The 26,501-nt window shown below is 45.2% G+C and overlaps 1 protein-coding gene and 1 long non-coding RNA gene across 10 annotated transcripts in view; one reads left to right on the forward strand and one right to left on the reverse strand.

Moving 5' to 3' along the window:
- LOC111243553 (irregular chiasm C-roughest protein-like) overlaps positions 1-26,501 on the reverse strand; it is a 287,184-nt gene that overhangs the window by 17,434 nt on the left and 243,249 nt on the right. For 8 of the 9 annotated variants that reach the window (XM_022789318.2, XM_086978141.1, XM_086978137.1 and 5 more), the window contains 8 exons: positions 15,085-15,307; positions 11,200-11,514; positions 9,554-9,700; positions 7,945-8,112; positions 6,592-6,900; positions 4,679-4,851; positions 2,948-3,389; positions 1,998-2,287 (listed from right to left, as the gene is read on the reverse strand). In XM_022789318.2, the coding sequence (XP_022645053.1) occupies positions 1,998-2,287; positions 2,948-3,389; positions 4,679-4,851; positions 6,592-6,900; positions 7,945-8,112; positions 9,554-9,700; positions 11,200-11,514; positions 15,085-15,187 (1,947 nt within the window). In that variant the 5' untranslated portion in view covers positions 15,188-15,307. Of the gene's footprint in view, positions 1-1,997; positions 2,288-2,947; positions 3,390-4,678; positions 4,852-6,591; positions 6,901-7,944; positions 8,113-9,553; positions 9,701-11,199; positions 11,515-12,026; positions 14,583-15,084; positions 15,308-26,501 lie in introns of those variants that run through there. The other variant, XM_086978142.1, reaches the window with a different exon arrangement.
- Positions 2,169-6,715, forward strand: LOC111243554 (uncharacterized). Its single transcript, XR_002670533.2, has 4 exons — positions 2,169-2,302; positions 5,943-6,049; positions 6,378-6,445; positions 6,580-6,715. It is a non-coding gene; the product is annotated as an uncharacterized LOC111243554 (long non-coding RNA).

Raw genomic sequence — 26,501 nt, forward strand, 5'->3', positions numbered from 1 at the left:
AATATATCGATACCCGGTAACTGTTACAGAATATATCTAAACAGTAGACAAGACTAGAAACTCACATCTGGGGTTGTCACTGAAAGGAGGAAGCGCACGACTACGGTAGAACTCTCAAATGGGCACAAACAATGAGTGAGAAGAAGAAAGAAGGCGCTTCGTGGCATATGAAAGAAGGCGTAAGGGCGATATGCCGAAAGAGCATTTAATGGGCAAAGATGATGCAAAAGCCCGTCGAAAACATCAATAGCATCGAGACATATGAGACAACGCCTTGTATATGCCACGCAAACCCATTTCGTTCCTTTGGTATTTAAACCTTTTCACGTGAGTATAATTTGGGAATCAACCACAACGGGACACAATGGTCGCCTATTCACTATTGTGTATCGAAGACCGACGGTCTGCCCGCACAAAGCCTACTTAATCTCCTTCTGACATCAATGCCAGCACGAGCTAGGTTCCGAAAGCATCACAGCAGCTAGGCACAAAACCTCCATACGGGAGGAAGCAATTGCCACCGGAAAGAAAAACGGAAAAGAGAATGGTGGGTAAAACCGAGGCTGCTGCTCAGAAAAACCTTGGGTCTAGGCCGTGTCGGATGGTAGCTCGGTCGGCCAATCAAAACTGTGTTCACGATTGTAAAGGATGAGTTCGGATAAGGGATAGGTGAAATAAACAAGGTAAGCAGTTATCACCAGCGGGCGCAGTCTAGGCCACTCGTCTATTCTAGACACTATAATACTATCGGGACAAGAGGAGAGGGCCGGATGGTTCGCTAGGACGTGGGATGAATAAGAAACTTGCTGTTTCGACCAGTTCGGAATTGTTTCCGTTAATTAGGTAGCAGTTCAGGCCCCTCTTCCGTCTGATTGGAGTAGGATGGCAGCACATGCATTTAGAAACACATGGACATATATGTTGTTTTTTTTTTTATATGCAAATACACTTTGCCCTTTGTGCATATGGCTGTAGTTATATAATAGATAGTTGGTAGCAGAAGAAGGTTTCTAAAAATAGAAGGTACATTTATAGTGACTATGAATTTAGTTTCGGAGAGATACAGAAAAGAATATAACAATATAAAGACAATTTCTTGTGTGCCATGAACTTAACACGCAACTTCAAAGTTGCCGTTATAAAATTACGACTATCGCCACAGTTTATCCAGTGCCATTGTTTTTCAATGCAACTAGATGGCCAGTTTCGGCTATGCGGCCGTAAAAATAGCTCATCTCATAAATTACCTGTTTACTGCAGATGTGCCAAGTGGGGCGCATGTATGCGTGGATGCATGCGTTACTACCTACACTATTCTATTTAACGAATGTTGATTGATTGCAGCAACTTCCGTAATATTATGCTAGCATGCATGACAGCATCCCTCCTGCGCTAGATAAACTTAACTGCCAACACATACGATTACGCCACACAATAGACAACAAATACGCTCAAGGCAAAATAGGCCATTGCTTGTCCGTCTGTAATGCAGAAGAGATTGTAGCGTGCTAGGGCCAATGAATGATATAAAGCTACAGAATAGAACTCGATCTTCCGCGACCAACTATAAAACAAGAGACCGCGTACGCTTGTAAGTACGTACATGCATAAAAGTTGTACGTGTCCACGCTCAGTTTCCATAGATGTTTTACATGTGCTTTAGATTAGCAGAAGAATACGTTACCGTCAGATTACTCTTGGAAGAACAGTGCGTGACAGAATTTAAATAAATGTTTCAAGTTTTACATGTAAAACTTGAAACATTTTTTTAGCGTTGGCATTATCTAGTTAGCGTTATATCAGGATGTGCGACGATAGGACCCGCATCGACACACATGAACGCGTGCGATCAAACAATTTATGCAATGCAAAATGAATAATAAATATACTATTGGCTTGTAGATCAATAATTAATACTTTACGGCGACAAGATGCTGAAATATCTGATAGGACGGCACCTACGCCTCATAAATTCGATGAAATGATGATACACTTACGGGAGGTTTGTTACTGAGTATGTTCGTTTGTGCCTGGTAGGACGAACATGTGTAGTCGTTGAACGCTTTATATGGGGGTAGTGTACTGGCGTCTGGTGGAACTCCACTATCCCAAGAGCTATCCATAGCGGTTAGCGGAGTATGCTGTGGTGAATTGTTTTCATTGTTGGACAGTGACGACGCAGTGCGGATTTCGACCTTCATGTCGGACTCCCCACCGGACGAATTGTTATCCTTATCCGATACTAACCCGCCGGTTGACAGAGGCTTACCCGGGGTTTCCTTGAAATCTACAAAATAACAAAGTATCGTAAGACACACTAATAATGTTACTATTTGAAGGCTAGTGTAACTTCTATGTACGATACCCCCACTATTTCGATTGGACGACGGCTCTGACCAACTTTATCGATATAGCTTAGTCGTTGCCAGACAACAGCGAATAGCAACCGTATTACGTTACTGCAGTCAAGAGGTATACCAGCGTTGTGAGCATAAATGTAGTGTTTGTTCAAACCTTAATGGCCTAGGGCTATACCTCCGGGTAGATCGCAAAGCTCAACACACGCTAGCCAACAACCGCAAATAACGAGTTGGGATTGTTCCTTCCTAGTATTGTACACTAGCTTAGCAGTTAATTTAACTTTGGATTTTCTGAGACGACCTGTTCCCAGCTCACCGTATCCCGCCGTTCAGAAATTTATACCACACACTCATTCATTTCAATAATCAGCTTCTCATAGGGCATGAGTGGTTCCGGTGGTGACCATCCTAATTTAAGCTATCATTGTTGCAGATCCTGCCGCGGTTTCTATAGCTGTTGTAGATGATGATAATGATCACGCTTGTGCTGCGAGTGATACAGCATTAATGCAACAGTGCTAGCAGCAAGCGATGAACAATAAGTCTTGACGAACGTAAGGTAAAGAGAAAAAAAGGATTGAGCTTACCTTGAGGCGGGGGCTTCTTCCGGAGACAAATGGTCATCGTAACTGCAAATAGTACGATGAAGATTGCTGCTGCCGTCGCGCCGAGCATGAGGAGTGTCGTGGCTGCCCTACGGTCGCATTCGACGCTGATTGTTGCTGAATGCTCGCCAAACGTATTTTGTACGGTGCAATTGTATTCGCCAAAGTCGCTCGCGGTAGCACGCTCGATTACAAGCAGATTACGCTCGCCACTTGGAAGCGGCTCACGAGCAATGTGGTAGCCCTGAATCTTGTCAGTGTCGATGAGTACGCCGTCCTTGAACCACTGCACGCGAGTTGCTGGTGGAACAGCCTGAACGAGACACTCGACGCGTGCTTCTGCACCCTCACTAGCATACTGCAACGGCGGTGAGATGATTCGCGGAGCGCCCTTAATATACACATGGTAATCGTTGGTAATATCCTGCAAAAAATGGGTAGCCTATCATACATGGGTCTGATCAATTGTTCGCAAAGCAAATTGTCGACAACAATAACAGCAGCAGCAGCAACAACAACAATAACAACGGCGGCGATAAGGGCAAACAAGCTACAAACGTGGATAAAAACTGAGTACAGAAAACAGTGAGCAGAGAGCCGGTGAAGGGCAGGGGCGAAATAGAACAGCACGTGATACACGTCAAGTTTAAGCGAGGTGTCGCGCATAACAATTGGCCGCACACTTCTACGGCGAAGCCTAACTGGCAGAACAGCGGCAAACCTTGTCGTTCTAGCCAAGTAGGCAGAAGGGGCCTCGTCGCTGTGGGCTGCAAGGGTTGGTCCCCAGTCGGTTAGTCAACTGGTCGCTCGGTTTTGCCCTGCGCATTGTCCCTATTCCCCCCCCCCCTCTTCGTAATGCTCACTTACTTAGTTTCCCGTTTCGCTGTATAGAAACGTTCGGCGGGACGGCAGCGGCAGCAGCCTCTCGGCTCGGTGGCCCCATTGTGTGTCTCCTCTCAAAGCATGTCTTTGTTTCGCTCACCAACCTCGCGAGCGTTAGCTCTAGCAAACAAGCAGTCTTCTTCGTAAGTTCCCCCGAGCTGCATAAGCCTGAGGGCAGCGGCGGGCGATGCGACCGTGGAACGGTGACTAGGGCAGCTGGGCCGTCTGTCACGTGTACATCAATCTGAGTCTTGTTAGGCGTCAGCGTTTATTAAATACGTCCATTGTTCTTTGCCTCGAGCGCGTGCTCCCACCCCCATTCCAACCACCTCCGTTATCTTAGCCACGGCCGCACACTTGCTTTACCCGCTTCTGCCTTCACCCTTAGTTCCACTTCCTTTACTCAGAGAAGTCGACGAGGTCCAAAGAAGCACCAGCCAGCGACCACCTTCGTTGCGTTAGCCTCCCAGTCAGTTACGACGAAGACTACGTTAGTTCCATAGGGAGCGCTGCGAGTAGACCCGTTTGTTGTTCATATAACCCCCTGGCCCTCCTCCATCCTGCCGTCAGCCAGTCGCAGCCGACGCTTCAGACCGACCTTGACTATTTAGCACATGCATAATAAATAGTGACTACATTAGAATCGCGAACTAGCAGTACAATAGAATTTTTTTAAGATTCAGTCGATGCATTTTCCATGAAAGCATGTGTATGAATTGGCATACGCTGTTGTTATTCTTGTTGATGGAAGTGCATGATCTAATGGTGGTAGTTGTTGCTATAGCGTTACTTAAATTCATCGTATCCATGTAGAGAAATCAAGCAACTTACCGGGAATTTTGGAACTGTGGCGCGGCAAGTGTACGTCCCGACGTCGCTTGGCGTCATCTCGCGTATGACATAAACCTGTTGTCTACCTAGCACCACATTCGAGCCCTGGCGTGTCCACACGACTTCCGGTTTAGGGTTGCTATCGACATCGCAGCTAATCGCGACTTCGGTGCCTAAAGCCGATGATGGCAGTGGAAAAGTTATTACAAATACATGCCATGTCAGAAGAAAAAGAAGCCGAGAAGGAAAGAAAGGTGATAAAGGCTATACTAGGCTACGAACAATCTCAGCACTTCCACGAACGACCATGTGGTCCGCCGTTTCCTCTTGTTTTATAGGGTGGATAGACGAACGGCAAGCTAAATGATCCTCTTTCATGCTGCCAGGTTCCTTAAGCCACTCTTATCGACGGCTGCACGCCATTAATCAAGCACTCACCGACCAATAACTCGTTCCACGTTTCGGTACCTAGGCGCTTCTGCAGGCTGCTTCCGTTACTGTCTAGTTAGATATGCTGGCATGAGGGGTAAATGCAACGGACAAGCGGAGTCAGCTGTTCTAGTGGAAGCACTGGTAATGCTGTACACGGCAAACAGACTGCCGAAACTCGAGCCGGACGACGAATAGGTGAATGAAATATTGAAAAGTCTGTCTTATCATTCGCCGTCGCCACCCCTTCTCTCACCGTTAAGCCTCGGTAGCCCTTTTTCATTCCCACCTGTTTAACTCCATCATGTGGATCAACCCGAACCTCGGCTGTTGAAGTCTAGTAGACTTCAATGATAGACCCGATGGCGCTTTATCTATGCCGCTCTATCCTACAACTGGAACTGCAACTGCTACCATCGTCACCAGTAGCGCAGCAATAGATGCTGCTGCTGTTACTGCTGCTGCGAGTCAAACCAGCCAGGTTTGACTCGAATGCAGGCACTCGCATGAACTTGACACACACCTTGTACCAGCTTCCCTGCTGAGGATATCGTGCATTAAACAAACTATCGCGTGCAGTAGCACGTAAATGGCAGCTAATTGTGCGTACTGACGCATGCGCTGACGAGACTACTTTGGCAAAGGCTTCGCAAAGGACGCCTCTTGCGTTCACAACATCTGTGCTAGCCTTCGATTACATTACATATAATATCGTATTTATTTACTTGCGTAGTATACCCATTTCTACGATTTACATGTATTTGTTCAACGGCAGTGTACGTCTCTGACTAAGCTACTAATGCTCTTCATTTCAACCTATTTCTTTGTGCTAAAGTAACACGAATATTTACACGAGGTCTCACGAGGTTTATTAAGGTCACTGGTTGCTAGACACCTTCCCTTCCGGAAAGATCGCTGGTTTACGTGGATTTCGAAGAAAAGGTTGAGTATCAAATTCATTTATTGCCAATTTTATTTTTATTTATAATGTGATATTTATGCTAACATTTCAACATGTTTCAATCAATCTCGCTCACAGGTACGCATATCTCTAATCTAATCAACGTATTTATTGACTTCCGATTCATTTGCTAGTATTGTCAATCTGCTAAGTAAAGCAGATGACTTCGGGCTATGCCTACCTTCCTCATACTATCACAGACGTACCCTATTCGTGTCAGCATAGGTATGTGGAGTAACCACGCTGCTAGCTTTTACCATTCAACTATGGAATCCTTTCATCCTGTTGCGACTGTTCTTTGTGTAATAGATCGCTGAAGGACTCGACCGCAACTCGACCGTCATTAGCTAAGTTATTCGGACATCTGGCTAAACACGGTGCGTATTGTCACTACTATCGTCATGGATCATGACAAGATAATTCAATTACTTCGCTTGTTAATACGAATGTTATTAGTAGCCATCTGGTGCCTTTTATTAAATAATTGCTAGTTGCTTGATTGGCTTTTCAGCTGGCAACTTACCAAGAACCGCCATCACTGGCTTATCACTCGTCTTGAACTGCGGCTTATAGATAACGTTGAGTGCCACTGTGGAACGATTTACTCCGACAGCGTTACGGACTTCGCATGAGATCATGTCACCATTGGCTTTGCGAGAGACCTTGGTCAGCTCTAACACATCTTGGCCGTCATCAGCTTTAATAGGTTCGTCGTTTCGGTACCAGTGTATCGACAAGGGTTCTGGAAAGGCTGACGTTTTGCAACGTAACTCGACGCTGTCTTGCTCATGAATCTCATCCTTGTTCACTGTCAGTGTGATCTCCGGGGCATCTGAAAAGAGACAGCCGAAGAAGACGGTAAAATCGGGACCATAGAACGTGTAAAACGTGAGGGTAAGAATGAACGATAACCAAAACAAGCAAGGACTGGGATCAGAGCCGAGGTCACCATCGAATACATCGGGTGCAAGGCGCGTAAGAGACAAAGCTAGCGGCGGGGAAAGTGTGAAAGGCAAAGAAGGACGCAGAAAGACGCGGTACACGTCCAGGTAGCTGTTGCCCTCATGATAGTACTAGTGGTGGGTGGGTAACACAGGCAGAAAGCGCAGGGGATCTATGGCTGGCTGACGCTCAGCCGGTCGGTTGGTCGGTCTTGGCTCCTTGGCAGCGACCCCCTGCTCCAACCAGTTTTCATTTACGACCCAAGACGGCCCAGCTATTCCAGCAATAACAGCGTCATCTCTCGGAACGTTTCCCGAGAGGCAGTGAGAAGTGATACTTTGGCTTCACGGGCTTTTTGTTGCGCCGCTTACTAGCAGCGGGCTAGACACAAATCAACGGTACTCCCGTTGCAAAAAGCTTGTAGTCGTTTCGTGTTCTCTCACCTCGTTCCCCATTTCTCAGTCTCTCCTCCACTCCCTTTAACTGCAATCGTTTTCGTTTGTAAACCTACAGCCACCTGTATATACAAACCTGTGTTCATATGGCCATACTGGTGCTGGAGCCATCGCCTTAATGGCTCCATATAAAATGCTGGCATTGGCTTGGCGTGGTTATTGTTGTCATTATCACTGTCGCTATTGTTGTTGTAGCTGCGTGTGGCTGCTGTTTTTGCCGTTATTTACGGTTGGGATATGACGGCGAGGCCGACGCTAAGCCTCAGCTCGATGCCAGACGCCATCGACGTGTTAATCCGACTTCGGTCTAGCCTGTCTTGGTTTTGATTGCTACTACAATTTCCTGCGGCTTTTCGTTCTTTTTCTCCTCTCCAGATACCTCCAGCAGCATAAAGCCAAACAGTTGTTGCTCACTCTACCCACCTGCCTATCCAGTCAGTCTACCACAGACTCGTTGGTGCTTGTTGTTGTATACTTACACTGAACCCTTACGTTGATAGCGGTTATGAGAGGCTGTTTGAGAGCGGGGTTCTCGGCGCGACAGGTAAGCCGCTGGCCGTTGAGCTCCTTGGTGGCCTCGAACGTCCATGTCAATTCAGCGTTCTCGCGTTTGTTATTTTTCGACGGCGATTTTTTGTACTCGAGTCCTGCAATAGAGAGGTATACATACAGAACAGTAAATCAATTCTCGGAGCGTACGCAGAATACACGTACAACACACACTTCGTATAGTATGCAAGAGCGAGGGAACGGAAAGGGAAAATCGAGCGCGTCACGTTGAAAAACGACGAAGATGGATAAAGGGAGAAATGAGGAAAACGCTACCTATCAAGGATGCAGCAGCAGAAGTGAAATGTTGCTGCACAAAATATTGAAACAAGAGAGCGCGGTCGTCATCATAGGTGTAGCCGTCGCGGTGGCTACTTCTATCGCCAGTTATTCGGTCAAAGATTCAAAAGATCTTTATCTTTCGCACAGCAAGGCCTCGAGGCTGAATGCTTGCGTAACTGTCCTCAGTATCCTCATGGTGCTATTTTAATTGTTTGAACCATGACGACCGACAATGACGAACGCAAGTGGAGAAAGAGCGTCGTACTTCGTTTCGCTCAGCACTAGCCATTGCTCAGGCATTGCCATTGTCGCCGCTGAAGTGACGCGGTCGTATAATAAAGGCAGTGGTACATGCTAGCTAAGACTCCACTTGTTTAGTGAGGCGGACAAAGCAACACTTGATCATATTTGTGAGCGATATACCCGTTTAGTAGTAAGTATTGGCGTGACCGAACGCTGAATCAATTGCTGGGCGGATAACGTGGGATGCCCTACAGCTATTGCAGCCACGATAAGGGGAAAAGGAGGAAACAAGCACACTGTCTCAGAGGCGAGCGATTGGGGCCTATGGATATGAGGACAGACAAATTCCGAAGGGATAAACCGATCGCGGAAGTAGTCGAGTGGTTGTAGTATATCACAATTGTGAAGCCTTACGTCGCATAGTAGTAGCCTGGAAAAGCAGCTAGGGCCTCTAGTGGCGGCATCAAGCGAACCAGCATTCACTATTGGATTCTATTGTTCAACTGCCTATAGTGGATGCGAGAAGCATTGGCGATCACTGTAGACACAGATATGAAGGCTCCAGGTGCAGACTGCGCAGCGCGACCATGTATTATTGTCGATATACGTGCAATACAGGACGCATGCAAATTGCACCCCCAACGACCATACACGAAAACGATCCGACAAGAACTAGACAAAAACCTGTTGCTCTAATAGAGAGTTAGTGGAATTAAACTAAATTTACTGTGTAAATAGTAAAAGCTAGCCAACAAGGACAGGAGCCGATTTTTACACAAACGCTGTTGGCTTGCACCTTATTGGTAGTCACCTTAATGGCAGAACATAGTACGAACTGTAGGGTTGCATAATAAAACCTTCAATATATTTTTCGCCTTTATATGCTCTTAACGGGTCGTAAGGTCAACCAATCATTTCATTGTGCATTTTGTATTTCTACCACCGAATTGTCCTGATTTAGTTTGGTCTACTATCGGTATTTTTGGTTTGTATAGTAAATTATAGCTAACTCACCATTGCTTACAACATTGTTATCCCCGTCAAGCCACGCTAGCTCCGCGGCGGGTTTTCCGTCTAGCGACTCGCACGTAAGGCTTACGGTTTCTCCGGCACGGAGGGTAATATCGGTACCTCTTAATATTTTCGGTGGTTTTGGAGGAGCTGCAAATTTATGAAAGAAGAAATGGTATGTTAGTGTAATTATGCCCCATATGGCGCTATGATGTAACATAGGTTGACAGGCAAGATAGAGATGGAAAAAAACACGACTTCCAGGAAGCAGGTAGACGTGTTGATCACATCGCTGTTATTACCGTCACAATCGCTGTCATTGTCGTCACACTGCGAGTGGCTCCCTACTCGTTACTTCGAGCTAGCTCCATCTCTCCCCTTGTCAGCGGGCTATCTATTGGATTCATTGTTTGCGATGAATTTCACTCTCAAAAATGTCCCTAGTTGGCTCGAGGAGTCAGTCAGGTAGTCGCGACTAGGCCAGCTGGGTAGTTAGACAGCCAGAGTTGTCTGGCGAAAAACAGCGAAAGAGCCAAAAAAATTTGAGATTGGCAGCAAACGAGCCTTTGCGGCCTTCGTTGCCCGGGAACGTACGACTTAGCTTGGGGACGACGTTCGACAGAAAGCGACATAGTGGGGTATAGGACTGCATCAGGCTAAACTCGCGCTAAACTAACGGCGGCTAGCTTTTTCTTGCGGCCAAGTTAAAAGGTTGGTTGACTCACATGCCAACTGGCTAGGAGGTGAAAAAAGGAGAAAAATTCCGAAAGACATAGAAAGGAAGCAAAAAAAGGAATGAGAAATGCCAGCAGTGGCTAGGAGCAAGGGCGTGACGGACCAACTACATGGGGGCGGCAAGACGTGGTCTATTCCTATGCTGAGCGGTGCTATCTGCTGACATGGCTATCAGGTAACTGTGACTGGCAATGGGGCGCTAGAAGAAAAAAAGTCGAACGTCCTCAGTTAAATCACTTTTTCTTTTCAAAGGCTTTGGAGACTCCATTAAACGCAAGCAACTGACGTGGGGAAGGAAGGACTTGGCCGGGGCTTGGGTTCAGCGTGCGCCCGGCATTGGTTAGATGGCTGCCGGCAAAAGAGCTCACAGCAATTTTTCAGCAATAACGCGTTAACCAGCCGTCGCTCTTACTGCTGCAGCCATTACCATAGACGCAAAACACACTCCAAACCCCTAATTTTTTCTCCTTTATCTATGGTTGGCAGTAGGTCGTTTAAAATCTTAGGGTACTGAACGACTCCATGCGCCGAAAATGCTAAGGAAAGCATATATCCAGGCACAGTTTTGTCATCTTCACAGATTTTGGAAGCTGGTAAACTTCGTTTAGTGCAGGAACTGGGAGAAATTTAAATTGTGAGAAAAATAGTTCGATGTAAAACTAACACAGATGTATTCACAAAGCGACTTCCAGGGAACGTTCCATAGCACAGAAATTTGATGCACTTTTAGTTGTGACTCACCTTCAGGTATTGAAGAAGACGTAGTTAGCTATAACTACGTTTCAATATTTTATTAATTAGTTATAATGTTGCGAGCACTCTTAGCAGACTCAACCAAAAATCAAATGGTAGTACCTAGTTCGGTAACTAGAGAAAAGAAAAACTTTCCATTGAAATCTAATGTAAAGACTTACCATATACAGTGAAATGCGCCGTCCGCGACCGAATGCCCTTGACGCCATCGTACGCCCCAACCTGGCACTGGTACATGGCGTCATCCTCGAGTGCCACTGGGCTAATGTGAAGCGAATAGTCGCCTTCATCATCACTACCCACCATCTGATAACGTGGGAATCCTGACAAATTGCGGTTAGTGCCTAACCCGAAGCCATCCTTAGTCCATTGAAGCGCTCCGGCTTTGTCGGTGACACGGCACGCCAGCACCACGGTGTCGCCGACAATGGCCGTACGCGCTGTTGGCTCAATAGCAAACTGTTGTGGTCGTACATCTGCGGTTCGGCAGAAATTAAATATAGGTTAAGAATATCCAGGTATTTCTATTACCTAAACAAGTACTGAGTACAATTAAACAAGATTAAAATCATTTAATTATGTATATAAAATAATAAGCTAATGCAAAAAAAGAAAAGTAAACGCTTTCATATGAATGATTTAAAAATGATATACTCGATCTATGATGGTCGCATAGTCATGCTAAGGAAAAGCTGATAGCTACCCTAGAAAATATTTTCTTCTGGTTAAGTACACTATAGCGAGAAATACGCTTTTGTTGTGCTAAATTCTTACTTATATAATTAAAATCCTATATTCTAGCCAGTTATCGTTTAGGCTTCTCAAAAAAAGTTGGCAGGACCACTACATGGAAATTCGTTTATTAACCATAGGACATAGCAGCTGCTCTTTGAAGGTGCAATACGCCTCCACAATCCCCATAACTCCCGTGGTCCACAGTGACAGCAAGTGTTTCTTAAAACAACCCCTTTTTAAACTCATCTCATACCTCCTTTTTGCGTCGTTTGAAGACACTGAGAAACTTTTTGCACTGCCGTTCCTGTTCTCTTACTGTTTCTTTGTGCGTAGCGCCTTTAAAATCCTTTAAAATTACCTACTTCCACTTTCCAGCTCCCGGTTAAGCCATTGTAGGGATATCGAAATTGTTGTTGCCATTTCCAACATATACTCTGCCGCTGCTGCTCGAGGGTACCTCTTCTTTCACGTCTTTTTTCTGTCAAAAGCTCTTCTATTTTTCGGCACCCCTTCCCGTTTCTACTCAGCTTAGAATAGCGGGGCGTGGAGAAGTAATCATTGCGCGGGAAGATCTCTCTTCATGGACTTACTCGTCGTGTCCGCCCGCCGCTTTTATTTGATGTTCTTCACTACGCTATCTCCTCTTTTCGCTTCCCAACAAGAGGCCCTGTCCTCCATTGGCCGTTACTGTTGCTGCTGCCGGCTGCGCTTGAGCCCAGTATAACCGCCATTGCTATATAGTGTACTGTAGGCAACACAAGCGTTCCCGTTGCCTCATGAGGCAAGCGGACGCTGTGCATACATAACTATGATGTGCGAGCTAATACATACTTGTGTAGATTGTTAGCATGGCGTCCTCAGGAAAACTCAAGTCGACCCCTGAAGCAGCTTTGCCGTCGAGAACAAGAGGCCGCTGAACGAACGACTTGCCTTGCCAAGCGAGCCTTTTGCGGGTCGATGGGAGGTGATATCTGCAGTGGTTGGTGCTGTCCACAAGGGAAACCAAGGTGTGCACATTTGCATCTTGGTTCGCCTCCTTCCGATTCTTCGCATTTGGAGGGATTGGAACGATCGGATCATCCACTGCCGTATTAAATCGTTGAGGCGGCGGTAGCAGCAGTACCAGATTCGGCACGATCAACCGATTTCGGCGATTTGCAAAGCTAGTGCAAGTTATTATTAATTGGGCGCGTCCCTTATTTTTACTCGGACTTTCAAGAAAAAGCGAGCGGTCTGGCAGAATAGAAGACCAGACTGGAGATTGGTGCTGGGTAGCGGGGGAAACGGCTACAAAATTTAAAAAGCCTTAAGTTAAGCCTAACTTCTATGTAGACGTAATGCTTTACAAACAGTCTTGCTGATAAACAAGTCGTGAGACATAAGTCAAGACTGATAAGTTAGCTCAAGAGAACTGGTTAGAGCAAATAATGTTGCGGGTTTTTTTTTTCTCTGAACTTGTTTTGCTAAGAGGAAAAATAGCGAAACTTGTTGCATCTAGTGCAATTTATAACTCCGGCATTCCCAACATAATTGCTAAGCGTTTCTTGAGAGTGATTGGGTACGGAAAGATGCGTTGACGCAGCTGTCGTAGCACTGAGGCATATGTTGTAGCGACAGATCGTCTAGCGGAAACAGCTAAACAATGTTTCAGCTGCAACAACTGCTATAACAGTTGCTGCATGCAACATGTCGACCCATATTGACGTATGTGTAGGCATGCTTCGAGTAAGATCGAACCTAGTAGCGTTTAATAGGTCCATTTCGTTGTTAAGTAACGTGCATGACAAAGAAGTAAATGCGAAAGCGAACCCGACGTGTGGAATAGCAGCAGTAACGGCAACGACTGAAAACACTGTAGGGAAATATTTTTCGACAATTGACAGGCAATGTACTACGATCAGGCGCGATACGTAAATAACACATTACCTTTTACTTAAAATTCAATATTACTTTAAGGATTTTAAGCAGCCGCATGGATTTGAACGCAAACGGTAGTACGAGCAGCTATATCCTATTCACCTATTTGTTGCAGTTATTTCGCAGGTTCTAGGGCGGCTAGCAAATTTGCTCGTGACTACACGTTGCTCTGTATGTCCTCCACATTTCGGAATAGCTAAATCTTCTTCTTGCGGAACGTTCGCTGATCCTAATTGTGGTGAAGCGCAATCAGCTTTTGACAATAGCTACTGAAACTATATATCCAAACTTGTAGAGCCTTTCCCGAAGCAATTCAAAGCTATTTGTCCTTAGTCACCTAGGCAGTTAGGTGATGCTATCAGCACCCTTTTTGTGTAATCAACAGGACCCCGTATGCGTGTACGTATAGGCACAGCACTGAAGCACAGTTCCACTGATAATCATCAATATTTTTATGTAGTACTTGGCAGAGTTGAATATAAATTGATCCCGAAAACAAGTACAATTCTGCATTTTGTGGAAGGAGGTCCGAGCGAACATGTCGAATTATAATTCTCCTTTCGTTACTCGCCACTTCGGGTAGATGTTACACAGGTACTTAACTCATTGTCAGTATAGGACCATATCATAGCATTGCGAACTCGTTAACAACAATCAACGGCTACTTGACTCATAATTACAAGGCTTAACCAGCTAGCTAGCTAGCTAGTTAAACTAACTGAAAAGTGACACAGTATGTTCTTTCTCAGCTTTCCTTCCACTAAATCAATTATTATTCAGTAAATTAGGACGTTATCGAGCGAAGAGAGTTATTCTGAAAGCAGGCTCTTAGTTACGTCGAGTCACAGATGCGAGGTTAAGGGGAGATCTGCAGGCCTGCTGCTGCTGCTATCTCCAGCACAGCATATCTGCAGCTTGTCCTATGGCCTGCAAGTTCGGTTAGTCTGCTAGGCCACCCGGCCTTCTCAATGCTAAAACTGATCATGACAAGGAGATAATGCTAGGCGGACGAATGCACGCACACGGAACGACGCCATACGATCCTGCGCTAATGAACAGGCGGGTTCGCGAGCCAACTTTATCAGGATGTCAAGGTTACAGAAGAGCTCACAGAGCTGTGGGTGGATCTCTCTAACGAAGCCAAGGTTACGATACAATCAGAGATACACCAAAGTAACGTTCGGTATGCCCAACATACACGTCGCAGTACACAGACGTATGTCCCATTGGTAGCAGACAGCACTGCTGCAGCTTGTAGGTAGGGTTGCGCCTATAAACACACTCGAACACAAACACACATATGCCTCGACATCTATGCAGTTCAAGAAAATGTTTAACCTTAGAGGTTCCGAGCCGAGGGAATGTTTCTTGGTATTCTTCGAAACGCGACTTACGTTGTTGGCTATCCACCCGTGCCGTTTGCAGGAAAAGGACGAAAACGCATATGAATACGGTAGTGGCAGCGGTGCCGATGGTGCTAGATAACCGGGGCGTCATATTTAAAGTGTCTCTCAAGGACGCCGAAATTGTCCTCGATGTTGGGCGTGAGGTTCAGCGCTCAATACGTAGACACTCAAACGCGACTTCACTTCGTACGCATTTTCTGTCGACCTTAGCCTGTAACAAAGCGGCAAAGCAAACGCAGAAAGAAAATTGTACGTCAGAAACATGTAAACAGAAAAAGGCGCTTAAATGCGGACAAAATGTGATGGGATGTGGCACTTGATGAGGACAGGTAGCCGACAGCGAAGAGTAAAGGGCAAACACAATGAAAACATTTACATATCAAAATAAAAAGTTTAATGTAATAATAATATATAAGACAGCTGGCACGATTAGAATCCTTTAGAACAGATGCTGTTGACCCTATTGTGGTCAGACTAATCCCGTCAAGTTTACCGTTAAGAGACCTTGCAACCCAGCGTGCCTCTTAATGGACCACTACAACATATACAAAAGCCATCAGCATTATAAGTTTGTCAAAAACACATACAAAGCAACCCGGTTTTCCTGAAATCATCTTAAAAACTCTTTCAGTGCTTATTACTAGATTGGCGCAGTATTACGTGGAAAAAGTTTTAATAAGGGCTATTAGCAGAAGGCCTATATTTTTTACGTCCTTAGTAGCTATGAGGTCTACATGCACATGCTACGAAGCAGAAAACAGTCTGATACATCATTGTCCAGTTTAGAAAAAAAAATGACCACTGTTCGTTGATTAGTAACTAAACGCAGGCAAGAACAAAGGTGATTGCAAATTCGGTCCTAATCAAAAAGAACCTTTTAATTAAATGTCACATTTAAAGATTATTAATGTAACGTCGTATAGTTTTGTTATAGTTATGGAAAGATAGATCCCTTAATTGTGCAGTGGTTCGACTCCTCAGCCACCAAATCCTCAAATGTCCCAAAACACAAGGCGCCATATAATTGTGTAAATTTTTGGAGATCCATAAAGGAAAATAACTAGTGAAACTGCGCGAAATGAGAGAAAAAGTGCTCCAACAGCATCTATTGCCCTAGTTATGCATATATTGTTAACGTACGTTATTGTTTTCCTTTTTCGCAAGTGCCCTGCAGTTCATCGGCTTCTGAGTGCAACTTAGCAATCAAATGAAGATCCCTACAGATCTCGCTGTACGGAGATATCTTTGCGTAGATGGCAAAGCCTGGTAGCACCGAGGCTTTATGTGGCTGTCGCTGCTGTAGTTACTGCTACTGCTGGTGTTTACGTGCATAGCCTACGTGTGACGCACGCATTCCATCTGAGTGTTGTGAGATGAGGTAAATAAGGCAAACATGGAATCAACGTGGCAACCCTGGTTGGCCTGGACCGAAGAGCCCGTTATTGTAGCTAAAACGAGGCAAGCGGACTTTTGCCTTGTAACGTTTCCCTTCATTCCGCGCTCTCTCTCTCCTTCTCTGTCTCTTTCATTTTGCACAGAATAAGAATAATAAGTGAAACCCGAGCTAGAAAGCAAACCAACATGGCAGCGCTTCCTCGTGTAATCTTGGCCTGTGCAGCTGAAGGCACGCTAGCCTCCAGTCTCACCGTTCTGTGTGTTACTTTGAGTTTTTTTTCTTCTGCAGACATACGGAAAACAAGATGCCTGCCTTTTCCCTGAGAAATGTTGCAGAAACAGCGCCAGCCGTGGGAAATGCGATAGCGGTAGCAGCAGCAGCAGCAGCAGCAGCAAACGGTGTCACCGACAGTCGTACCGTAGTAACCGCCATAGCATGTCTACGTGGCACAGTGCAGAGTTAGTTCTATTTTCCCTCATTGCCCACGGGCCTTTCATGCCACTGTGCTGTTTCGGTTGTATTGTCGTTGAGAAAACAGTTCATCTAGTCGGCTGGATGGTTGACTAAGTCATTCACGCACTGGCTATTGATCAAAAAAAAGAAATGGGAACAGGCAGAACAGCTGGAAACCCACAAATATTGAATAGATTCTACGTCAAAAATTACCAGGCATATCTGAGTTGACACAAGTTGCTACCAGTTTTTTAATAAGGCCCGACGTTGAACACCTCCGATTTGTGCTTTAAGAGTAGCTTATTCATCCATGGGCTGTCCTTGTTTGCCATCTACCACCTTCATTAGTTCAACCGATCTGAGAAAAAGGTTCATGCTATCTAATGCATGAACCGAAGGTATTACCTCAATCTTACACGCTAGCGGAAGACACGAAGAATATTTTGCAATGCACAAAGCAGGCAAAAATTGTAGTGGCGTGTTTGATAAATATATACAGTTAAAGGGAATAGGCCAAATAATCTACAAGTACGACAGCACAAAAGACAAGAGGTAGGCCGATGCTACCGATACCCTAATGTCATTCGTTAAACTGTACATACGTACTCTTATATATCGATATATGCATGTCGTACCACTTTAAACGGACGGAGACGGAGAAGCTACTAACACAAATCTAACCACACAAAAACTAGAGTGCAATAGAGCCTGACACCATAATCGTAATTATGACGGTTAACATTAGCCAAGAAAACAAAAACGGGAACGAAGATGATAACGACAGAAAGAACCAGCAGCCGGGAAGCCGTCACGGTAGTGGCGAAGGAACATCACTGCCCTAGCATATTATGAACAGAATGATGTAGCGTCCATTCTGTGCCGTGCATGTGGACAAAGAGATGCAAAAAGAATCGAAAGCAAAATAAGAGAAAAGTCTGCAAGGTGTAGCGACGCTGACAACGACCTATTGAATTAGAATTGTTCGCTTGCCGCCTTCCGACTGTTTTCGAATCCTTAGCCCATGGATTTTCAACCACTGCATGCTGCTATTACTACAAGTATGCTTTATACGAACTCGTACGTTAGCGCGTCCGACTGTGAACCTCTGTCAGAAAAAAGCACGCACCAACAAAACGCCAAGCAGTCCCTCCTGCTTGCCGGTAAGTGGCATTGTCCTATGGGCGTAAATGACGCCTGTTTTTATCCATTAGCAAGTTTGTCCTTCGAAATCACCAGTGTATAAACAATAAAGCAACAATAACGACAACGAAAGGTCTTTCAACAAAGCATTTATCGGAGATTTCCGCATGTGCTTTACATGGGGATGAGCTTACAAAGGTTTGCGGGTATCAAACCTCGTAGCTGAACTGTTCACAGAAGGGCAAGCGCAGCTACACTTGTTTCTCGACACGTGCAACCATATCTGTGCTATGAGGTGCCTTTGTGTTACCATGTACTAGTATAACGGTTAGCATGATATTCGACAGTGTATATTGTACCGATGTCCTATTTAGTACTTCGTTCATATGAGAAAGGAGTGTCGCAAAATATTGTTTCATCTCCGCGCAGCTTTTCGCAGTGACGAGAAAGATTAGCGAACTTCACTCTCGACCTGAGTGTGCTTTGCTTGCAACGAGCAGCTATCCGAGAAGAGCCAAGTGAGGAAACTTCATATCAGCTTACCATATATGATAGCGTTGATAGTAACATCTGGGTATGTACCAGCCTTGGAGATGGATACTGATATCAGAACGTAAGTCCCCCGAAGTTACGTCAGGAAATGCTAGTCGCTGCATACTCAGATTTGACGCCCCTCTATTTGTTCTGTCTGTTTGAGTGAAGATCTCACAATGGAGATCAATTTGGAATTCGAAACAGCTAAAACAGGCCCGGTGCGTGCTTTGTAATGCGTGATAGGCTTGTCAGGTTGCTAAAGCAGACTCCAGACATACAAACCCATGGATTCTACTATTTTATCCTTCCTTCTATTCCGACACCCCTTCTAACGCTTCTCCCTCTACTTCTTCCCTCTTCAGCACTAGCCCCAGGCGATGTTACTGTTGCCGAGAACGACATACCCTATACGAACGTACGCAAACACGGTTACTGTGTGCATGAATTCTGTCGTCCTCACAACAAATCCCTAATGGCAACACACGTACCGTACGTCTCGTGCGCTACAGACCATATGCTGGTCGTCGTTGGCTACCGCTTTCCTCAATCCACTCTGCACCGTTTGGTTTGCCCTCCACAACGAAGGGACTAGTAGTCGTCAGTGAATATGTCGGTCGCCTTATAACATCCATGTTTCACTCGCCGCTGTCTCACCCCGGATCCATGTTGAATAGCGAATAGCGAATGCCGAATGTCGGCTCTTTTGTCAATGCGAGTATGTTGCTGTATAAATGGCTGACCTACTTTTCGAAGAGCAGTTATAGTGGAAGCCATGCTTCAGGCAGGGCACACTTGCTAAAACGCCGGGCTAACTGCTCTGGTTTCCTCTGGCCACTGTAGGATGCCTCTGATGTCGTTACTATTATTTCCCATCACTCGCACACGGTTACACTAAAGCGGCATTTTTTTTTTCCGCTAAAGTATCTAAAGTATTTTATTGAAGTTATTGCTATTTAAAAAGATGCACTGCGTACGACAGTAACTCCAAAGTAACATTATGTTGCAAGGCTTTACTCTTGCTGAACATAAAAAATACAACGGGATTTCTCCAACAGAATCATAGTGTATAGTTGCACCCCGTCACAACCCAGGCTATACGTTGATGGTCTGGGCGGTTACTAGGTTTGCTGGTCGGTGTGCCGACGAAAGGGGACAGACAGCCTAACAGCAGACAGGGAAGAGATCCAACCCAGGATAAAGCGATGGTTGTTCTGGTTCAGACAGTTCGCTTTGGTGTTCACCCTACCCCCTCTTGCCAGCCACTAGCTATTGGTGCTCGTCGTTTTCATCTCCCCTTTTCTCTACTAACCTGCCTCAGGGACAGTCGATGTAACACATGCACTTCCGCGGACGGCCAATTTCGCACGAACGATGAAAGAGGCTCGTCTGTTCGGTTGCCATCTTCTTTGGGCGGCCTGACAGAGCTCCGCTCCACCATGGAGCAAGATAGGAGGAATTGGCAGCACGGCTGGTACAACCACCGCGGCCGCTCATGCTTGCGTTCACCCGCAGAAGAAGACCCGAAGAACAGATGGGTTGAAGAAAGAAGGTAAGAACGTACTGACTGACAGACAAGCGACTGGGCTACGGGGGGTTCCAGCAAAAAAACTCTGGCGAAAAGAAACAGACGGAGAAGGGAAAAAGGAAAGGCTACCTAATTCCTTTTCTATTCTATGGTTTTTGGCTCCATCTCGTATGTTGACTTCCAGAAATCCAGCAGACACCCTGTTGTCTGGCTTCGATGTGTGGACATTGCAATCTTGCGCCCTGTGCCCACAACGTGAGGTATGAGTAGGTCTCGGAGCGTATGAGCAGGCTAAAGCGGGTGGTTTATAAACAATGTTTTGACATAGGATGGCCGGGCTAATCGAGGCCGACCGTAGAGAGCGTAAGAGTAACAGAGTCGCTCCTTTTCCGAAATATGAGTTGGCCGGTACGGTGCACTTTTGCGCCGTTATAGTAGTACTGATCAATAAAGGAAAGAAGACTTCCTAAAAGGAGCCCCAGAAGAGCTCTCGTAGGAGGTTCTTGGTAGGCATCAAAACGGTTGATGAAAGACAGGAAAGTAGGCAACTTTTCATAGAATTCTTACAAAATATACAAGCTAATTTGCCTACACCTTGCCCCAAAAATTACAGAAGTGGCCTGAAGTCTGTCCTATTTTCTTCCTTCTAGCTTTGATGTTTGTACCGCCCTTGACTATAGTTCGCATAGTATTCGCATCAGTCGTATCATCGGTCTTGTCTCGTCAAAATCCCAACCTGCGATGATTGCCATTCACCCTGTAGTACGCTTCAATCCTGCAGAGCAAGTAAGTGGCCATTCCAGGAACACATAAAAGGCTACAAAGGTCTTAAGATGCATATTTATCTCATTCTCAGCCGCATTGGCAGCCGGAGTCTACCGGTACCATCAGTCTACCACTGTTTCATCGTAGTGGCAGTTGTATATGTCTTAATAAACAGGCCACGAGAAGACAGGCAACATCGAGGTATCAAGGTCAGCGTTTAGCTGCATCCTGCCTTAGCTGTGTTCGGCCGCACTCCAACCGTCAAACCAAACCAGCAAGCTAACCGACCAATCCAAATGAGCTTTCCTTTGCGGCTGAGGAAACCTTGAGCTCGTACTTTCGTGACGTGGCTTTCATTCTCTCCGACTTCTGCCTGTGGCCCTTCTTCCTGTTCCCAGCCACGCAGCCCTTCCGGCTGAGTTCTGCCGTCGCGCCATTTTCGTCTGCAGAACAGTTCACTCTAACTGAACAGCAGCAGAAACAGAGTCGTGCCTTGTATGGCCTACGATGAACAGGAAACTCGGAGAACACAGTGCCAGGCGCCCTACCCGTCAATCGAGCGCTCCGTGGCACCCTTCTTCGTTTCTTTCTGGTTCAACTTGTAAAAGCACCACTCCTAGTTCTGCTGCTGGTTTTGCCACTACAGTGGCTGTTATTGGCCGTAAGAGTGCCCTCGCACTTACTCGCCCTCTCTCTCTCTCTCTTTCGCTGCAAACGCTTGCTTGTTCGGTCGCGAAAGCTCCTCAGACCGAACAAAGGTGAAAGAACGAACCGCAGGTCCCAGTGGACGCGTCCCCAGAGGAGGCATCAACCTGAAGACATTCTTCCCTTTGCTGAGCAAGCAGTACACCATCGCTCCTGGAAGAAGATAGAAAACGCTACGCCAACAATGGCAAAACGAGATAGGAACAATCATATCTTCAACAATCTTCAATTTTGGCTGGAATCCGCGCAGCGCGCACAAACCAGCTAGCAAGCAGCCCATCTAGATGAGTCTCCCTCATTTCGTTTCACTAAAATCATTTTGGAGGTGTTACAACTGCTACTGCAGCAAAATGAAACGAAATTGACGTCGAGATAGTTGGTGCTTCCGCAGCTGCCATTGGCACTAAGACGGTGTTGTCTTTCTTTAGTTTTGACTTTAACAGCAGAAACAGAGGTGCACTAACAGCCGCCCCTACTACGACTACCACTTGTCCTGCAGCCGTTTGCTGTCCAATGGTATACCATGCAATTACGCCGTTGACCTGCGTTTATCTAACAGCAACACAAAATCGCTATTGCAGCTGCTGAGTCACCGTTCGTTCAACGATCGGCCGAGTAAAGCAGGTTGATTTCAGAAAAAATGGCGTAGGCTCTAAACATCCTGAAGACATGCCCACTACTGCTAGCCGCAGAGATTATTGACATTGTTCTGCTGACATCTGCTGTGAATGACTTGTTTGCCCAACTGGTTACTGCTACCCGTAGGATTGTTGCCACGGATCGCCTCGATGAAAAATCAAGCGATCGAGCAACGACAAGGTCTTGCTACCCTGCCTTATCTATTATAGAGCAACGTTAGCAGAGATTTAACTGAAGCAAAACACACTTGATCATCTAGAGCACAAAAAATCCTAGACAAAGGAAACTATTAGGCATCGGTAGCTTGAAAGCGCTCCGAAACAAATGTGAAAGCTCTGAGTTTTTCCCTAAATTCTTCCGGTGCTGTGTGAATCTAGACTGGAGTAAAGCGATATCGGAGAATTCGAGCTAATGTGATACAGCCAGGATGAATAGCGTATTCAATTCCAGTAGATTGTTCTCATCCAAGTTTCTCTCATGCTCCTATCTTCTCGAAAGTCGAAGAAGTCACGCTGTTGCTTCTGCGCTAGCAGAGTCGGCACTTACGAGGTCATCACTATCGTGGCAACCGTCGGCATGCAGCCGATACCGCCAGCACGTCACAAATGTCAAATGCTGTCTTAACAACATATAGCATTCCTTTGTTTGCCCTACCACAGGCGGTACTGTCACATTTCCCAAATGCATAATGGAGAGCCATCGACCGACCTCGCTGCATCGTCGCTTGCCCTCCTTTACGAAACCGCCTGTGTAGCTAGGACAGTTGAGAGATTCCGCTACCGTCGATTTCGCCTTCCTCCCGATGGTAGGAAGGGCTGTTTGTCCCATCAAAACCGTCGAGCTTAGTCCGACCCGAGCCAGCTTCACACATCTTCACTCCATTTCTCGACTCGACATCCCGCCAAAGCCTCGTTCGCCTTATCTTGCTTGTGCAGTGAGACCTGCCAGTAAGGGCTGCCTTTGATAAGCTTGCTTGACTTGTCGTAACTCCAACTTTACGCAAGGCGCCATTGCGGGTACCACCACAGCCATAGTCGTCAGATCCCCTCTTATGTCACTAAGTAGCAGCTCTGCTTCTACGGCTATCGTCTTTATCATTGACGCTAATGGTTTTGCCATCATGGAAATGGCACTGCATGCAAAGCCAATGAAGGGCTTGTACAAAAATACAGTCTCATTCGTTCGTATGTAGCTGATTGCGCACCAGAAGTATTCAGCATTGCGATAATTAAGAGATTAACTTAGAATGGGAATAAAAGTGGAGGAAAAAATCATGTAGGTTACCTGTTATAGAGGTGTTGTTTTGTGTGTGTGTGTGTGTGTGTACTTTTGCTTCATATCCATACCTATTCGTTTACATATATAATAGTATATCCAAACGAACGGACAAGTTTGATCTGTATCTGACGAACCACCAGACGAGTTGAAAATAGCCCAGTTCGCTTCCTTTAATCTAACAAACTACACTCCAAACAGAATTTCACTATGATTAAGTGATGAATAATAACATTATAGAAAATTTCTATATATGCATATACGGTTTTTCGCGAAGTTGTTTGTCATTCTAAGCTATCCTATAAAGGGTATAATTTGAATACTTAACACATTATATCGACAAACAGTCTCCACTGCTTTGACAGTACCCTGTCCATTAAATAAGCACGAAGTAATCTTTGTGATGATCCTATTCAAAGAACGTTATTATCCTTGTCTGCTGTCCGTATATAAACTGAAATCAACAAATCGATGAAATGACCCTTACTTGCAAATATTATTTCGTTTTTAAATAGATCAACGCTATATAAAAAATACCAGTTTGGCTTGAAACGCCAATAGAACTGATGGTGGTAGCAATGGCTGCAGACAACGAGAAGCGTTGTCTCGAAATCTCGCATTGCCAATGAACACAGCGTACAGGACAGCCAACGGAATCGTAAGGATGGAGCAAGAGAAGCATAGAGAAATTATATGTTCCGCGAGTTCCGTCTGATGGCTGAGTAAAAAACAGTCGCGTTCCAAATGTGACATGTGCGTCGGAAGGGGATAGCCATAAGCAAGCTACGTACCGAGGACACCGCAGACCTAACAGCTAACCTAACCTAACAGATAACCTAACAGCTAACCTAAGCTAACCTAACCTAACGGGACGATCAGCACATAATGAGCTGACGCAAGTTTGATATTAATCACTAACGTATAACCTAGTTATAAGAAGATTTAGTAATTTCGCATCTAGATAACTGTAAGCAATATAGTTTATAGTTTTACTAACAAGTGTACGACATATCGAAGTTTGTGTTTACGAACCTATAAATTCTACGATTTATTTCATACGTCGAATATTTATTATCTATCGTATATTTGTGAAGAAGGCGATTTCGTCGGTTGATGCACATTTGTTTCGTATTAAAGGACACGTTACGCATTTTGCAGACTGGGCTCTATCTGTGACGACGAAGCATCACATAGCAGTGCGCCCATTTTGCGGACCCCAAATAACATAATTTGAACAGCAACTATGTCAGTGGGTCATCTTTGCTCTTCTATTAACATCCGATTTCTCAGTCTGAACTCGTAACGCAGTCTAGCTTGCAGACTCGCTTGTCAAATAGATAGCAGGCTTGAAGAGAAAAGCTGAGATTGTCTTCCAGCTGCCTGTCCTTTACCGGGGAGGCGCCGACTCTTACATGCTATATCATATATCATCCTTAACGCAGTCATTATACATGTGCTTCATGTGCGTGGCCAACCTTTCAGGTCGTCTTTTACCTGACTAAAGCGTTTTCACGCAAGAAGTCATTAAAAGCTTTCTGCAGCATGTTTTAACGAAGTGATATCAAATGTTAATTAACTACTGTAAACAACAGATTCTCATATTCTAGATATGAATGTTTGCATAGTGTGAATTTTAGATATTGTTACTGCCATTTTATTTTTCTATCGTCGTTTCTCCGTAATCTTTACGCGGTTTAGCATAATCTTTGACCTCTGGAACGAACTGCAGAAGAGGTCCTTTGAAGTGGACCTGGGTTTGCAGGCAAAGTATTGTCCTTTGCTCATACCCTCTGGAATGTTCTTTTAGAACTATTTCTGTATCCTATGACACTGCGCATAATTTTGTTAGAAGATCCAGTTGCACAAAGGTAATGCTGCCATATCCATAAAGATGAACCGAAGTCTTATATAGACGCGTTTTCAGGACGGAACCCTAAGTAGAAATACACGAGGTAGGATAACGCTACGACGGTTTCAAGAAGCGGACATCAGCTTAAGCGGCTATTCGTGTCGAGAGACCAAACCCAATACGGCCTGTTGCAGCACAGACGTAACGTGCTCTGCACTATGAAGTGCTGAAGCTCAATTCAAACTTAGAGACCCATTCCGTAGTAGATTTTTTGTATGTTAATCACATTTACTTCCTCGTCGCGTATGCGGTGTACAGCTGTTCTAGGCTACTCGTCAAAGTGCACACTGAAAAATGAAAGGAGTCCCGAAGGATGACATCACTACATCGAGACAGATGCCACACGGGATTAAATATACGTTTCAATATATGAATTAACTATTGTTGAAAAATTCTATATTACTAATAGCGCTTCGGACGTACGCATATAATCTAAGTCTAATTTCAATTGCCCGTTCGTTCGACTTCGCTGTCTGGACGACGCAAGCGTCCGCTTCAGAGATCAACATTGCGGATGACGTCTATGCCCTTATTGCCAAACGAACGCGTGCAGGCTGAACTGAACGAAAGGTAATAAAATGTTTTTGTTTATATTGTGGAACAAACAATGGATTAGAGATACTGTTAAGTCTAATAGTATCAATAAAGGGTTAGTTTGTTTGCTAAGTTTTTTGTTTGATGCTGATAGTAATAAGCCCCAGATAAGAAACACTTTAAATAGTGCTTTTTTTTAGGGATCTTTGTCATAGGAAATAGTGTCGGACAGAGTATTGTCCCACAGCTCTTTCGACTTTCAGGTCCAGTATCATAAAGGATGGCTGAGTTCCTTTAACATAAACCTTCTAAAGTATTGCAAGTTTTCTTCTTAGGATTTGCTTGAACTCTGCACGAAATTGAGAACAGTGTACCTAAGCTATAGCTCTACACGGGCCGAGGAATAACAGTTCAACGATTTCGTTGTTGAATTAATAGGAGCGAAATCTTAAAGCTCACCTCCCTAATGCCCAGCCCTACAGCCGCACTACCGATCGGGTCCCATAATGTGTTCGCTTTGTTAGGCAGAC

The sequence above is a fragment of the Varroa destructor genome, unplaced genomic scaffold (genome assembly GCF_002443255.2).
Source record: "Varroa destructor unplaced genomic scaffold, Vdes_3.0 BEIS01000001.1, whole genome shotgun sequence".
NCBI lineage: Eukaryota > Metazoa > Arthropoda > Arachnida > Mesostigmata > Varroidae > Varroa > Varroa destructor.